General features: G+C 25.5%; 1 protein-coding gene across 2 annotated transcripts in view; it reads right to left on the bottom strand.

Moving 5' to 3' along the window:
- The window catches only part of LOC117181852 (repressed by EFG1 protein 1-like), a 119085-nt gene extending 103469 nt beyond the window's left edge, over positions 1-15616 (bottom strand). The window contains exons 1-2 of one of the 2 annotated variants that reach the window (XM_033374854.1): positions 15390-15616; positions 14293-14775 (exon numbers count right to left, since the gene is read on the bottom strand). In XM_033374854.1, the coding sequence (XP_033230745.1) occupies positions 14293-14327 (35 nt within the window). In that variant the 5' untranslated portion in view covers positions 14328-14775; positions 15390-15616. The remainder of the gene's footprint in view (positions 1-14292; positions 14776-15389) is intronic. The other variant, XM_033374852.1, reaches the window with a different exon arrangement.
- Between the last annotated feature and the right edge of the window lie 2571 nt (positions 15617-18187).

Genomic DNA, 18187 nt, shown 5'->3' on the forward strand with positions numbered 1-18187 from the left:
CCTTTTAATCCTCGGATCAACTTGAAATTATGAGAATGAGCAAATTTGGACTCATAAAATTTAATTTCGTACACAATATAAATGACCATAACTTCGCTACTCCTAAAATGTATCAAAATTATAGGTCAATCGATTCGTTTCGAACTAAGGAGCCTTACATATTCTTGCATCAACTTTGAATTATGTTAATAACAAAAAATCAACTATAAAAACCTGCAATTTCAAATAATATGCATTGTTATGGCTTCCTTACTCTTCCATAAAATATATTTATATCATAGGTCAATCGATTTTTTTCGAATCAACAAATATTTTCTATTATCGCTATTATATTAAATTATGAAAATGAGAAAATGTCTACTATACAAATCGATTTTACATATCATATAAATGACCAAAACTTCCATCCACTGTAATGAAATGTATCAATATTATAAGTAAATCGATTCGTCTTAAATCGGCACACCTTTTCTTTCCTTGCCTCAACTTTAAATTATGAAAATAAGAAAATTATTACTATAAAAATTGATTTTTCATGCAATATAGATGAGAATAACTTACTTATTCTTCGATAAAGTATATTATTATATAGGTCAATCCTTTTTTCCCCTTCATCAACTTTAAATTATGAGACTAAGAACATTTTTACCATAAAAATGATTTTTCATACAATATAAATAATGATAAATCTTATACGCTTTAATAAAATGTATTAATGCTATAGGTCAATTGATTCGTCTTGACCTAAGAAATCTTTTAATTTTTTAACCAACTTTTAATTGCGTTGATGAAAAAAGTTTAACTATAAAAATTTTTTTATACTATTGATTGCCCTCGCCTCCTTATTCTTCAATAAAATATATTGGTATTATAGGTCAATCGATTTGTCTCGAGATAAGGAACCTTCCGTGTTCTTGCGTCAACTTTGAATTAGGTTGATGAAAGGAAATTAACTATAAAAACCTGTTATTGCAAATATTATGCATTGCTGTGGCTTTGTTACTCTTAATAAAATATATTAATATTATAGGTCAATCGAGTCTTCTCGAATTAACACATATTTTCTATCATCGCATCTACTTTGAAGTATGAGAATGAGAAAATTTCTACTATAAAAATTGATTTTTCATGTCATATAAATTACCATAACTTCCATCCACTGTAATAAAATTGATTAATATTATAGGTCAATCGATTCGTTTTGAATCAGCACATCTTTTCTCACCTTGAATCAACTTTAAATTATGAGAATAATATATTTTTCACTATAAATTTAGATTTGTCATATTATATAAATGGCCATAACTTTCATACAGGATAATAAAATGTAATAATATTAGTGGTCAATCGATTCATCTCAAATTAAGGAATCTTTGATGATTTCGTATCAACTATGAATTATGATAATGAAAAAAGTTTTTACTATAATTTTTTTCTCCAAATATTATTCAGTACCATAGCTTCTTACTCTTTTATACATTTTATTAATATTATAGGTCAAACGATTCGGCTCGAATCAGCACATCTTTGCTATCCTTGCATGAACTTTAAATTATGATAGTAGGACCATTTTTACTATAAAAACTGATTTTTCATATAATATGACCATAACTTTCTTACCCTTTAATAACCTGTATTTATATTATAGGTCAATCGAGTCATCTCGAACTAAGGAATCTTCTATGTTCTTACATCAACCTTGAATTATGTTAATGAAAAAATTTTAAATATAAAAACCGTTTTTTCAAATATTATGCATTGACATATCTTCCTTACTCTTCAATAAAATGTATTTATATTATAGGTCAATCAATTCGTCTAGAATCAATCCATCTTTTCTATTATCACATCTACTCTATATTATGAGAATAAGCAAATATTTACCATAAAATTCGATCTTTTGTATAATACAAATGATCATAACTTGCATAAGCTTTAATAAAATGTACCAATATTATAGGAAAATATGTTTTTGCATCAAATTTGTATTATTTGAATGAAACAAAATAACCATAATTTTCTCACACCTTCATAAAACATTGATATTATAGGTCAATCAACTTCCAATTATGAGAATGAGAACATTTTTACTAGAAATTTTTTTTTTATAATATAAAAATCATAACTTCCATAAACTTTAATAAAATGTATCAATATTATAGGCCAATCGATTCATCTCGAACCAGGGAATCTTTCAAATTCTTGCATCAATTTTGAATTGTGTTAGTGAAAAAAAGTTTCACCGAAAAATTCTTTCATTTTATCCATTTATTTTCAACCGTCTTCAAGTTATTGTATTCATAAAAAAGTGTGACCTTCACACATACAGTACACACCCATACATCCGGACAATTGCTTAGAACATTTTATTAGTCACTTTGAAATCGAGGAACTTTTTAAAATTTTTTCGAAATTCTTACTATTACGAAGCTCCTCTATGAGGAATGAATAAAGATGAAATATTCTAAAACGCGAAAATAAATCTCTAAAAATAGATTTATGTCAATAAATGGTTTAAAAAGTGCTGATAAAATTTTCCAGAACTAGTTTCTTATCGTTTCCTTCACTTCTATTAACGGCAGCAAACAATAGAGTTTTATGATTGGCTGTAAATTCGCGATTTAGATTTTAGGTATTGCGTAAAAGAGTATTGTTAGAATCCCATCTTCTTTGATTTTTAGCCGCTATCGTAAAGTCCCTGAGTCATTTGACACAGAATAATGTATAACAAAACCTTTCCTGCACCTTAGAATCTTAGATAACGGAAAATAGTGCTGACTCAGATCGTCTAAAGAACTTTAGAAAAATCTTTCGAGCAGAATTTACGATCGTAGATAAAGTACTTAGTCCCACGGATCGAGCTAGAATTTTTTGCTAAAGTTTTTAAAATACTAGCATCATCAATCAGGAAAAACAATTTTTAATACTTTATACAAATTTTGAATTATGATGTGCTTTTTATGTTTATTTGTTTTTAAGGTTATATAAATATAATTTTCCTGAGATTTCTTGAGAAAATTTAAAAAAAATTTTAATGATTTCAAATATAAAAAATCTAAATCTCAATAAAATTGATCAATTTCAAGCAAGTAGTTCAACTTTTAATAAAAAAAGATGAATTCTCAACTAAAAATGTAAAGCATTTCTTTTATATTTTAAATTAAATAAATGTTTTTGCAATATCAAAAATATATATCGAGGACCCTCTGAAGTATATTTTTACGAAAAAATTTCATTTAACTTTGGAATACAGCTATTGTTTTATTTTTAGTTAAACACATCGCCCAGATATTTGACAGAATTAAAGACAAAGATTTAGTCTTAAAAAAAATCGCTTTTTTATTTCAATTTCTGTTTTTAATGGGTTATTTTAATTTTGCAAAAAATAAAGATTCAAATGTATGCATTTCAAAGAAAAAGAATCTACCAACAGCAGTTACAAATTTAAAAAAAAAACACTTTTTGGAAAATTCAGCGTAATCCACTAGACAAATAGGTAATCGAAACAGTTTTTAGCTACTATGTTAATTTTTTAAAGTAATTTTCTGAACTGAAAATTAAATTAGCAATTATTTGTTAAAAAATTTGATATTTTTTAGTTGAAAATTCTTCTTTTCGATAGAAAATTAACCTCCTTGTTTGAAAACTCCTTTATTTTTTTAAAAATTGGTCTTTTTTGGTACAACATCAAGCTCCTTGCTTGAACAATTCCTTTTTTTGCTTGAAAATTAAACCACTTGTTCGAAAGTCGATTTAGTTTATTACAAATTGATTTTTTGGATAAAGATGTCTCATTGTAGTCGAAGATTCAACTTCTAAGTAAAACATTTATCCGTTTTGTTTCAAATTCGTTTATTATCAGGCTGATAATTAACTTTTTGATAAAGAATCTGACTACCCCTATTTTTATTTTAATTGTATCTTTTTTAGTTCAAAATGCATATACCTATTTAAAAAAAATTAGAAAATTCTTCTTTCAGCTTGAAAAATTGCTTTTTTTTGTTACAAATTAATAACTTTAACTCAGAATTTACCAAATCCATTTTAATTTGCGAGGCAATCTTTTTTATTAGAAATTCAACTATTTGGCTGAAAGTTAATTTATTTTGTTAAAAAATTGTCCCTTTGATGGTAAATTATTCTTCTTCGTTGAAAATGTAACTACTTGATTGAAGGTCGAAATACTTTGTTAAAAATTCATTTCTTTGGTTGAAAATGCATAATTTTAGTTGAAAAATTAATGCCTTAATTGAGAATGGATTTTTATTGGTAAAACCCTTAATTTTATATAATTTAAAATATAATTATTCCACTTAGTTGGAATTTATCCTTTTTAGTTTGAAATTCACTACTTGGTTGAAAATTCATCTTCTTCTGTCGAAAATTACTCTACTTTGTTTACATTTTGTTGATTGGAAATTAATTTTTAACTGAAAATGGAGCCAATTTTTAAAAATTGTAAATATACATTTTATAGTTGAAAATTGAAATATTTGGTTGAAAATTGATGAAGCTGGTAAAAAATTCAACTTTCTTGGTAGAAAATTAATATTCTTGGTTACACATTCCTTTTTTTTAAATCAAATATTTGGTTAAAACGTCATGAACTCTGTTAAAAATTAAACAATTAAGTTAAAGAGTATCCTGTTTTGTTGACGATTCATCTTTCCGGTTGAAATCTCAAGAATTACATTTATTGTTGAAAATGTATCTCTTTCAGTTCAAGATTAATTTCCTGGTATAAAATTCAAAACTTGTATATTTTAACTTGAACTTTAACTAGAATAGTTGAACATTCGTATCTTAGTTGAAAGTCATCTTTTTGGTTAAAAATTTAACTATTTGTTCAAAATTCGTTATTTTTCGTTGGGAATTAATTTTTTAACTGAAAATTCACTATTTCATTTTGGTAAAAAATTAATTTTTTTCAGTAGAAAAGTCAAGTGTTTGGTTGAAATTATATCTTTTTCAGTTAATAATTTAACTACTTCGTCCAGAATTCATGTATTTTGTGAAAAATTCGATGTTTTAGGTAGGAAAATATAGTTGTTGATTGATAATTCATGTTTTTAGTTAAAAATTCAACTATTTGATTAAAATTTTATGTGTTTAGTTGAAAATTCATCCTTTTTGGCTAAATTAGACTGTTTTGAATTTTTAATTAACATATTTTTAGGTTTTAATATAACCTCTTATTTTTTTCTTTCAGAATTCATATTTTTTGGTAGAAAATTCAACTTCTTGGCTGAAAGTGTAACTGCTTTGTTGGAAATTCTTTTTTTTTTATTGAAGATTCATCATATAAGTTAAAAAGTTATTTCTTTGGAGGAAAATTGAACTTTTTTGCTGATAATTCGTTTTTTGTTGTAGAAAATACATCTTTCCTGGTAGAAAATTAATCTTCTTTGTTAAAAATTCTTTCTTTTTTTGTAAATTCAAATATTTAGTTTACATTTTTTTGAAAATTAAACAATTTTATTAAAAAGTCTCCTTTTTGGTTGAGAAGTCAAGTGTTTTGTTGAAAATTCGTCTTTTTTATCGATGATTCAGATATTTTGTAAAAATTGGTGTTTTCTGATTGCATTTTCCTGTTTTCGATTAAAACTTTACATATTTTTTTAATTCTAATATAAAGTATTAGATATTTGGTTACAAATTTACATCTTATTGTTATAAATAAATTTCTTTGTATAAAATTCAACAGTCTTGATAAAAATTTATTTGATTGAAAATTTATCTTTTATCTGAAAATTTAAATTAGTTTTTTTTTTTTTTTAGTAGAAAATTCAACTATTTGGCTGAAAATGTATGAGTTTTAATTAAAAAGTTAACTACTTCGTTAAAAATTAATGTATTTGACTGAAAATCCTTCCTTTTTGGTTAGATTAAATTTTTTTATTTCTCATTATAACCATTTTTGGTCAAAATATAAACTATTATATTTTTCGTTAATTGAAATTTTTTTATATAATTTGTAATTAAAAAATTAATTTGTGGTTAAGTAATTAATTAGCTATAAAATCTAAGTCAATAATCTCTGAATCATTTATAAATGATATTTTTTAGAATAATTACCTAGCATTATCTTTTTAATCAATCTAAAACGACTATGTACTATTTATTACATTATCTACAAATAAATTGCGAATAAATTGCGACATGAATTAGCACTTGCATTTTTATATTATTCAAAATGCTAATCAGTTAATTGTGGGACTTCATTCCCTAGAATGAAGCAATTAATAGCAATTGTGACAAACTTTCCATTCAGCTGCATTATACAATTATTTTAATAGACGTTCTGGAAGTTTTTTAAATATTTTTACTACAAATTTAACTATTCTATTTTTCGTAAAAAATGATCTTTTACGCTTTAAAATTTGTATTTTCTGGATTAAAAATTAATCTTTTCTATGTGAAAATTCAACTATTAGGTTAAAAAATCATTCATTTTGTTGAAAATTCATTTTTTTTATTGAATTCAACAGAATTTTATTCTTTTTTTGTTGTTCTTTTGGTTTAAACATTGATCTCTTTTGGTAGAATTTTTTTAATATAACTGCTTGGTCGAAAGTTTATCTGTTTTCTTTGAGGATTTAATTCTGTTAAAAATCCGACTTTTTTGGTGAAATTACATTGATTTTGATATGCAATAAAAATATTTTTTGGTTGATACATAAACTATTATATTTATTGTTAAGAATTCATATTTTTTAGTAGAAGACTTAACAAGTTAGTTGAAAATGTTATTGGTTTGTTAAAAATTCCTTTTTTTGGACGAAAATTAGCCACCTTAGTTAAAAAGATATTTATTTTGTTAACAATTTAAATTTTTTTTTTAATTTTTTTTTCTTTTTGCTAAGAATTGATCTTTTTTTTTAAATTCACCTATTGGATTGAAAAACACATTTATTTTGCTGAAAACTCGTCTTTTTTAATTGAAAATTAATATTCTCGGTTAAAAATTTATTTTATTCTTTAAAAATTCTACTGGTTCAATTGAAAATTTTATTGTTATTGTATAAAATTATTTTTTTGTTTAAAATTCATATTTTTCCATTAAAAACGAAACTGAAATATTTCTCATTTGGAAATTCAGTTATTTTTTAATTTGTAATTTTGGCATTAAAAACTAATCTGAAATATTTCTCATTTGAAAATTTAGTTTTTTTTAATTTGTAATTTTGGCTTCAAAATTTATCTCTTCCGGTAGGAATTTCATCGTTTCTTGTTAAAAATGTAACTAGTTTTTATACAATTTATCTGCTTTTGACGTAAAATTTGAATATTTTTTTGTGGAAATATCAAATATTACATTTTTTGTTGAGAATTCATCTTTTTGGATAAAAATTTAAGATCTTAGTTGAAAGAGGAACTACATTCTTAAAAATTAATGTTTTAAATGGAGATTTGTTAAAAATTTATGTATTTCGTCGTAAATTCGTCTTTTGTGATATAAAATTAATCTTCATAGTTAAAAACGTATTGTTTTAGTTGAAAATTCCACTACTATCCTTTTTTATTGATAAATCAACTTTTTTATTCAAAATTCATATTTTGCGGTTGAAAGTTAAACTAAAATCTGTTTTGGTAGAGCAATCAACCATTTTTTTGTTGAAAATTTGTCTAAAAATTATCCTCTTTTCATAGAAATTTTATTTTTTGTCATGAAAAATGCAACTGCCTGTTGCAATATTTATCTCGTTTGGTTAAGGATTTCGATATTTTGTTAAAAATCCGTCTTTTTTGAATAAATTCAACTATTTTTTTTATTTAGAAGAAAAATATTTTCTGGTTGGAATATAAACTATTAAATTTTTCGTTAAAGATGAATATTTTTTGGTTGAAAATTCAACCACTTAGGTGAAAGTTGAACTACTTTAATAATGTATCTTTTTTATTTAAAAATTCGTATTTTGTAGTAGAAAATTAATATTATTGTTTAAATAATTCATCGATTGAATACAAAATCTACATCAATAAAATCGATCACAGATTTTTTAGTGATATTTTCTTGGATGATTCTCTGCTTTCATATTCGATAAATCTAAAATGACAGCGTACTTATTACCTTGTCTAGAAATAAATTGCGACAATAATTAACACTTGCATTTTTACATTGAATGAAGCAACTATTGAAAATTGTGACCGACTTTCCATTAGGATGGAATACGACATCATTTTAATAGACGTTCTGAAAGTGTTTTTTTGTTTTGTTGGAAAATTGATTTTTTTTCTAGAAATTTAATTATTCCACTTTTGACTAAAAATGTATCTTTTCTCATTACAAATTTGTCCTTTTTGGTAGAATATTAATATTTTCTAGTTGATCTTTTCTAAACGAAAACCTAAGTATTTGGTCAAAATTAATGTATTTAATTAAAAATTCGACTTTTTGGTTGATTTAAACAGTTTTAAAAAAATCCTTTTGGGTTGAAATATAAACTATTACATTTTCGTTGAGAATTCATCATCTGTTAATGAAAATTCAACTACTTAGTTGAAAGTGGAACTACATTCTTAAAAATTAATTGTTTTGGTTGTAGAATTAACATTTTAGTTAAAAAGTCATTTATTTCTTTAAAAATTGAACAATTTTACTGAAAATACTTTTTTTTGTTTGTCTTTTTGTTATAAAAATTAATCTCTTTTAAGATAAATTTTATTCTTTTTTTTTTAATGCAACTGTTTTGTAAAAAATGTATCTGTTTTGGTTGAGGATTCAACAATTTTGTTAAAAATCTGTTTTTTGTTAAATTTAATTCAACTGTTTTTCGTTTGAAATTCAAATATTTTTTTGTTAAAATATCAACTATTACATTTTTCATTGACAATTTACCATTTTTGGTTAAAATTTTAACGTTTTGGTTGACAGTTAAACTACTTTTTTTTAATATCTTTTTTAGTTGAAGATACATAATTTTGTTAAAAGTTCTTGGTTGAAAATATATTATTTTTTTTATTATATAATGTTTATTTAATTTGTACTTTTGGTTAGGAATATAATCTCTTTTGATGGAAATTTTTTATTTTTTGATAAAAATGGAATAGTTTTCTATAAAGCTTATTTGTTTTTGATTTAAAATTAAATTTTTTTTTAAATATCATTTATTACATTTTCTTTGAGAATTCATCTTTTCGGTTAAAAATTCATCTTTTTGGTTGAAAGAAGAACTACTTTGTTAAAAAAATCATTCTTCTGGTTGAATATTCAACCTTTTAGATAAAAAGCCATTTATTTTGTTAAAAATGTAATTATTCAAAAAATTATTTTTATTGTTCGAATATTAATCTCCTTTAGTTGAACATTTAACTGTTTGATTGAAAATTCATGTATTTTGTTGTAAATTCGTCTTTTCCCATAAAAAATTAATCTTCTTAGTTAAAAATTTAACCTTTCAGTTTAAATTTCGTCTACTTTCCTTGCTGGTAAGAAATAATCTTTTTCAATTAAAATTCAGATTTTAAAGTTAAAAATTAGACTGAAACTTGTCTTGGTTGAAAATTAAACAATTTTTTTGAAAATTAAAAAATTCGATTCTTCTGATCGATTTCAACCGTTTTTGATTTAAAACTGAAATCGTTTTAGGTTGCAATATAAACTATTAATTTTTTCGTTGACATTTGCTTTCTTTAATGAAAATTCATCTAGTTAGTTAAAAGTGAAAAGACTTTGTTAAAAATGAATTCTTTTGATTATAGAATTCCCAATTTAGTTTAAAAGTCGCTTCTTTTGTCCAAAATTGAACAATTTCTTCATTTATGATCGTAAAGAATTTTTTTTATGAATAATTTTATGCAAAATAAGGATAAAAGAGATTCGCAATTAAAAACCAGACTTCCAAAATATCTAACTTTTCGGCTCATTAGAAACAAAAAAAATAACATTAAAAAAAACAGAGAGAAAAACGAAAAACTTTAACCAAAACCAACCTGTAACTTTTTCTTTCCTGAGTTTTTTATACTACTAGGAAGTTAAAAATTCTTTTCTTTTTGTCCTTTTGGTTTAAAAATTAATCTCTTTTGGTAGAACCTTAATCTTTTTTTGAAATGCAACTACTTCATAGAAAATTTATCTGTTTTGGTAAAATTGCGATATAAATCAACACTCGGATGTTTACATTATTTGAAAAGCTAATCAGATAATTGTGGGACTTGATTCCCTAGAATGAAGAAATTAATCGCAATTGTGACCAACTTTCCATTCAGATGTAATACAACATCATTTTAATAGGCGTTTTAAATCATGTGGATTACCCCTGGCGGAAAAGTAATTGCTGGCAATTATAGCCTTAACCACCTTTCTCTCAATATGTGCATATTAAAAGATTGTGGGTGTGAGTGCACCTGCTCGTAAAATGAATTGGTGAGCGTGGGACCTATAATAAAAGGTTACATGTTTTATTATGCGGGTACAAATGTAATCGTTTTAAACACTTGATAGAACTGCATGCACAATGCAGAAGGACACTAAAAAAAATCTTTTTTTGCAATCTTAATGTGGTTTGCCATTTCACAATTTGCGGACAAGGTTTGGATTTGATCTCTACTGTAATCCTTGCTATCCAAATATAGATAAGCAAAAATGGAAAGATTTTTTTTAATTTAATCGGTTCAAACAATAGTTAAACCAATAAGGGCCCAGGGTTAAATGATTAAAATTTAAAGGCAGAATTCAAATATTTCAAAATTTTAATAATATCTCATAACGAATCTCATATCTCATCCACAAGTCACTTCAGCTCTTTTTCTGAAATTTCTTTTAAAACATTTTTGAATTAAATTATACATTTAAAAAATTGTTATTAACAAGTAACTCTTAAAAACTTATAATTTTATCATTTCTTCAGGGTATAAGATTTTTCCTTGATTGTTAAACTTAGTTAAAATTGGAAATACTTTTAAAAAATTCTTTTTTTGTTGTTGGAGGATTCATCATTTAAGTCGAAAAGTTATTTCTTTCGTTGAAAATGCAACTATTTTTTAAAAAATTATTTTCTTTTTGGTTTCAAGATTTATCTTATTTGGTTAAAAAATTCTTTCAAATAATTCGACGTTCTTTTATTTAAAATTGAAATTCTTTTGGTTAAAATATTTAATATAATATTTTTCGCCAAAAAATATATTTTTTTATTGATGATTCAAATACTTCGTTGAAAGTGGAACTTCTTTATTAAAAATTAATTTCTTTGTTTAAAGATTCATAATTTCAGTCGAAAAGTAATTTCTTTGGTTAAAAATTTAACTACATATTTTGTTGAAAATTGTTTTTCTTTTTGCTTGTAAAAAAGTTAAAAATTCATATATTTTATCGAAAATTAGTCTTTTGTAGCAGAAAATTAATCCTCTTGGGTAAAAATTCATCTTTTTAGTTGATAATTCAACTATTTCGTTGAAAGTTAAACTACTTTGTAAAAATTCATTTTTTTCTAAATTGAAGATTCATAATTTTAGTTAGAAATCAATCTCTTTGTTTGGATTCGACGATTTTTTATGCAAAATTCAAATGATTTTGGTCAAAATATTAAATATAATATTTTTCGTTTAAAAATAATAATTTTGTTTGAAAATTCATCTACAAAGTTGAAAGTGGAACTACTTTGATAAATATTAATTTTTGGTTCAAGATTTATACTTTGAGTTGAAAATAATTTTATTGAAATTTCAACTGTTGCTGAAAAATAGTTTTTTTTTATTAAAAATTAATTTTTTTTCACTGAAAACTTAACTGTTTTATTTTCGATGAAAATTTGTCTTATTTGAAAATTAGTGTATTCAAAATAATGAATTTAAAAGTTATTCCGAAATCAAAAAGTGTACAGTAAAACATTGACCTTGTTTCCCAAGCAAAATGTTCAGTTTTTGAACCAATCATTTAATGATATTAAAAATGAACTTTAATGTTTATTTAAACTATTAATCTTCTATCTAATGTTTATCATAAATCCTATTTATTTATTGCAGACATCACAGACTTTCCCTTTTCCTTTTTTTCGACGTAAATGCAAACTGAATTAATAAAACCAAAAAGAAAATCTACCTATTTTTACTTTAAAAAGATTTTTTTTCGATTTTTTTTTCGATTTTTGAAAATTTTAATTTTTGGTTAAAAAATAATCCTACGTGGTTGACATTGTACTGTCGAAAATTTAACTATTTTGTTAAAAATAATCTTTCTTTTGTCGAAAATTTATGTTTTTGACAAAAAGTTAACTATTCTATTTTTGGCTGAAAATTCATCTCTTCTAATAGAATGTTTGTCTTTTTTGATAAAACAATAATTTTATAGGTTGAAAGTTAAACTTCTTTAATATTAAATTCTTTTATCAGTTAAAGATTCAATATTTTATTTAAAAATTCATCTGCTTGATAGAAAATCGAACTATTTTGTTAAATATGCATTTTCTGTTTAAAATTAATTTTTTAAATTGTAAATTCAATTATTCCCTTTTCGGTTCAAATTTTATTATTTTTAGTTGAAAACTCAACTTTTTGGTTTAAAATTAATGTATTTTGTGAAAAATTCATCTTTCTGGATGAATTTAACTGTTTTTTTTATTTTCTATTACAATTCTTTTTGTTAAAATATAAACTATTACATATTTTATCGAAAATACATCTTTTGTAGTTGAAAACTTGAAGATCCATCATTTTAGCTGAAAAGTCATTATTTGTTTGAAAATTTAATAAAATTGTTGGAATCTTTTAAAAATATTGATTTTTTTCAGTTACAAATTCAACTAATTGTCTGAAAACTGAGCTCTTTGGTTAAAAATGCAATTATTTTGATGAAAATTGAACAATTTTGTTCAAAAGTCATGCTTTTTGCTAAAAAATTCAACTGTTGAAAATGTAAATACTTTCTTCGGAAATGCTTTTTTTTGTCAAAAATTTATCTTTTCAGTTTACATTTCAACGACTTTCTGAAAAAAATATTTTTCTTGAAGATTTCTAATTTTAGTCGAAAATTAATCTCTTTCATTGAAATCTGAACTATTTGGTAAAAAAAGTTTTTTGTTATTTAAAATAACTTTTATGACTGAAAATTTAATTATTTCATTTTTGATGTGAGATTGATATTTTCTGGTTAAAAATTCTAGTATTTGGTTGAACGTTCGTCTTTTTTATTTAAATAAAATGCTCTTTATTTAAATTAAAATATTTCTTGGTTGAATTATTAGCTACTGCATTTTTCGTTCAGAATTTATTCTTTATTTTGGTTGAAAATTTAATTACTTAGTTGAAACCGTACTAATTTGTAAAAATTCATTTTCTTCTTAATTCAAGATTATTAATTGCAGTTGAGATTGTTTTTAATGAATTTAACTTTTTTTTTTGAAATTAAAATCTTTTTTGGTTTAAATATAAAATATAACTTTTTCTTTTAAAAAATCACCCCTTACGGTTGAAAATTCATATTCGTCTTCTTTGGTATGGAATTTATCTTCTTTATTCGAAAATTCAACTATTTTGTTGAAAAATGATTCATTTTGTTGAAAATTCGTGTATTTAGTTGGAAATTCGTCTTGTGCAATAGAAAATTAATCGTTTTGATTAGAAATCCGCATTTTAGTTGAAAATTCAACTACTTCGTGGAAAGTGAAGCAATGTTAAAACTTAGTTTTCTTTTGGGCTGGAAACTTATCATTTTATTTGAAAATTTGTATCTTGCACTGAAAATTGATGTTTTGCGTTAAAAATTTATCTATTTGATTGACAAAACATATATTTTGTTAAAAATTTGTCTTTTTTTAATAAATTAATTTTCTTGGTCAATAATTAAACTACTCCGTTGAAAAGTCGTCTTTTTTGGTTGGAGATTCATTTTTACAACTAAAAATTTAATTATTACATTTTTTGTTAAATTTTTTTTTTAATTTAAAAATCTGTTTTGTTGAAAATACAAAACCTTTACGGGAACAAAATTAATTTCTGCTAGAATTTTCCCTAAGTTATTTACTTTTTTTATTATTCAAAGTTTTTCTTACGTAAGATCTACCGATCCTTTCCCCGAAAAACGTATTGGGTAATTTGAGGATAACCCCCAATAATATTTTGAAAATACTAAAATTTAGTAAAATAAATTTAATGAAAGTAGAACACAATATGTATAGAGACCACGTGCAGCAGAAGAACAAGTAAAAAAGGAACATCATACGCTGCAGAAAAATGGGCTCGTCTCCTAAGCCGGAAGTGAGTTTATTTTCTCATTTTCCCTTAGCTCTTTTTCTTCTCTTTCCTTGTCTCCTCATTCTTTCTTCATTTTTAAATTCTTATTTTTCAATTTCTTACCTTACTGAATAGGACCTTCCCGATTTGGAGGCCATTGCACTTTCCGGGACGATGCAGTGGCGTGGCTTCGATCGATTTTCCCCGCGGAAACCTTTCCGCCCTTCACTCACAGATTTGTCTGCGTTCGCTTCGTTGAGGGTAAATTCCTCTACTCATCCTCTGGTCCCATCATCCCCCAGAAACCGCCTCCGCAGCCAGAAAGTCTTCAAACGAACTCTGGTCGATAGCAGTGGCGCCAACCGCGGGTTCCTCACCTCACAGAATTTTCCGCATCGTCTCAAAAATTATGCTCTAGCAAGATTTGCGAGAGAAAATAAAAAGCCTAAGCGGCTCGCTTTCTTGATCATTCTTATCACCACGGAGCGTGGAAATAGCGGCTAGTGGGTCGTTGCAGCCGGGGAAGATCAACAAATCTCCAATTTAGAGAAGTTACAGCCTTTCCGTGGATTATGGACGATTAGGTCGATTAATCGCTATAAAGTTCTAGGGACATCAAGAGAAAAAAAGAGGGTCAGTGGGTCGGTCTTGAGTCGACAGAAAAATATTGCAAAAGCAGGAATTTAATTTGCGAAAAATATTTCGGTTGATTTGAAGTTGGAGGTCTGACTTTTCTTTCCTTTTCTACTTGTCAATATTGATAAAAGCACAAGAAAGAACATTGTCAACAAAAGTCAATCAACACCTGGATTTACTCTTCGATATTTATAAATTTCGATCGGAAGTTTGTTGTTGATAAAGTAAATATTTAAAGATCAAATCGAGTAAACACGTGGAGATTGTTGAAAAACAATATTGACAAGTCATTATGAGATTAAACTCAACTTTATGTAAATCCTCCTCCCGAGTTAAAATTTCTCAAATTCCAAAATTTTTGGAATCCTTTCGATATTCAATATCCCTATCCAATAACAAAAAGTCACCCACACGTGACATAAAACCTCCTTCTGCACATTACCATAATAAATAACAATTAAAATTGCAATTTTAAACCACAAATTCAACATCCCAATAACACCATACGTTAAAACACTTTAACTTTGACAATTTATATCAACGCCACAGCATAAAAAACACGATTTCATTTAATTATTCCCTACCCTCTTCAGAAAGGAGTGTCTTGTACAACACAGAAGGCCTTGAACCGTATTGAGGACGATCGATATTGATTTTGGCAAAACCGCAATGTCCGTTTTACATTTAAAATTTTATTCCTTTAGAGGAAAATAGTCACGCGTTGCTCGAATGTTCCGGCCACGAGTCTCGCGAGGCAGGTGTACGACTGCGCCTCAGCCAGCTTCTACTCAAGAAATAAGCGAATGAACCGAGGGAACTGTGGCTCCAGGGAGGGACGGAGTCACTAGCGTGCGGGTGGTGATGTGGTAAAGTTGAATCCGAACAGAGGGTTGGGAGGGGGTGAGGGGCGGGGGTGAATTCATTCGAAGGAAGCCGAAGGGTCGTGGGGGCGTCTAAGGAGGGTGAAAACGTAATCGCAGTCACGAAGACCTCGCAGAATTCCTGGAAATCTCAATCGGGAAATTATGGAGGTCTGATACCTTTCACGGATTCACCCATTCTGATGCGACATCATTATGCGATATGCGACCATATCGACCGAATTGCACTGCGACGAGGTGGGGTGGTAATCTTGCAGATCGAGTGCGCAAAGCTTTAGTGATTATATCCATTTGTTTAACTTTGATAGCTTTGTAAATGCAAATGAGGAAACATTTATGTTTTCTTTCCTCAGAATTATCTTTTGGTATCTACTATCACAGGTCGAGATTAAAAATACAGCATGAGACTTCCGTGGAAAAACATGTAATTGTTTCAAGAAAATATCGGCACGAGTGCGGACGATATGTTCAGAAAAAATTATTCTATCATTCGGACAAAATTTCTTTCTCTCTAAATTTTTATTATTTAAAATGATTACTAATTTCTATTAGAAACTCAATTCTAGCTATAAATCAGTAGTTTTTACTGATAAGTTAGTAATTGTTACTGATACATTAGTAAAAAATAACTGTTTCATAGCTAGAATTGAGACTCTGATTGAAATTATTAAACATTTTAACTGATTCAAATTCAAAGAGTTCATTCAAGGAAACATATTAATTGGCTCTCATTTAAAAAAAAGTTTCTTTGGTTCAAAGAAATGGTTGTTTGTTCCAATTAAATTTTTTCTTTTATTGGAAATGATTTTCTTCATTTTGGAAATATTATTGGTACAATGGAAAAAATATCAAGTTAAAAAATGGTTTTTTTAATTCCAGCCAAATTTTATTCTAAGTGTAAAATATTTTTATTAGCCACGTAAATGTTTCTTCTCTGAAGAAAAAATAATTTAATGAAGAAATCTGATTTTTCAAAATAAAATACACTTTGGAATCATCAATAAAAGACGTTACCCATTTTGGGAAAATTTGATCCCCCTTCCTTCGCTGAAAACCGTCCACCTGACCGTGTGGTGAATTATAAACTTCGGTAATAAATCAAAAATTAAATTTAAAAAGTAATTTTTAGAGTAAGTGTTGTAATGTGCAGAACTGAATTTGATGAGACAGTCAATCTGGGTATTTAATTTAACTATAAAAAACGAATTTTCTATAAAATAGTTTTTTTTTAACTAAATTATTGAACTTTGAAGAGAAAATGACTAATTTGCTATACGAAACAGTGAAATTATTAAATACAACATATAAATTTTTGATCAAAAAGTTAATTTTATACCAAAAGGACAAATTTACATTCAAATACAAAACTCTTTGCCCAAAAGTTAAATCTTCAACGAAACTAAATAATTTTTAACAAAAGCGAATTTTCACCAAAATAGTTTAATATCAACAAAAATTTAAATTTTTACTTAAAAAGGAACCATTTTAGATAAAAAATTAAACAGGTAAATTTTGACTTACCAAAGTAATTTTCTTACAAAAAAAGGGATTTTCAACCAAACAGTTCAATTTCCAAGCAAAGAGATGAATTTTTATCTAAAATTTTAGATCGTGAACCAGAAGATGCATTTTAAAGAAAGTACTTAAACATTTAAACCTAGTTTTTAAATTTTTAACTGAAAACATCAATTTTTAATTAAAAATATTAATTTTCTATCAAAAAAACGAATTCTTAAGAAATGTCGAGAATTCTCAACCAAAAAGTTCAATTTCCAACTAAAAAAGCTGCATTTTTATACATTTTAAAAAAGCAGTTCAACTTAGAAACCTAGTAGTCAAATTTTTAACCAAAGAGATGAATTTTAAAATAAAATAATTAATTTTCTACCGATAAAAAAGAATTTTCAACAAAATTCAAAAAGTTGAATTTTCAACTAAAAAGATTAATTTTTAATAAAAAAAATTAGTTTACTACCAAAAAAGACACATTTTTAACAAAATTCCAGAATTCTGAAGAAAAAGTTGAATTTTTAAGTAAAAAAGAAGAATTATAAACAAAAAAATTAATTTACCACAAAAAAAAAGAATTTTTAATAAAATACAAGAATTCTGAACCAAAAAATTGAATTTCCTATTAAAAAATTAAGAATTTTTTAACAGAAAGATTAATTTACTACCACAAAAGACGAGTTTTCAAGAAAATTCAAGAGTTCTCAATCAAAAAGTTTATTTTTCTACTAAAAAGATGCATTTTTAAACAAAAATATTAAGTTGCTACCCGATAGGGCGAATTTTTTATTAAATTCAAGAATCATGAACAAAAAATTGATTTTTTAACTAAACAAGATGAATGTTTAAGCAAAAAGATTAATTTACTATCGAAAAAGACGAATTTTTAATCAAACATTCGAAAAACGTTAACATACGAACTTTCACCAAAAAAATTGCTCTTAATTCTAAAAGGATAATTAATAGAGGTTTAATGTTGCTTTGACTGAGCC

This window comes from Belonocnema kinseyi, chromosome 10 (assembly GCF_010883055.1).
Source record: "Belonocnema kinseyi isolate 2016_QV_RU_SX_M_011 chromosome 10, B_treatae_v1, whole genome shotgun sequence".
Classification (NCBI taxonomy): Eukaryota; Metazoa; Arthropoda; class Insecta; order Hymenoptera; family Cynipidae; genus Belonocnema; species Belonocnema kinseyi.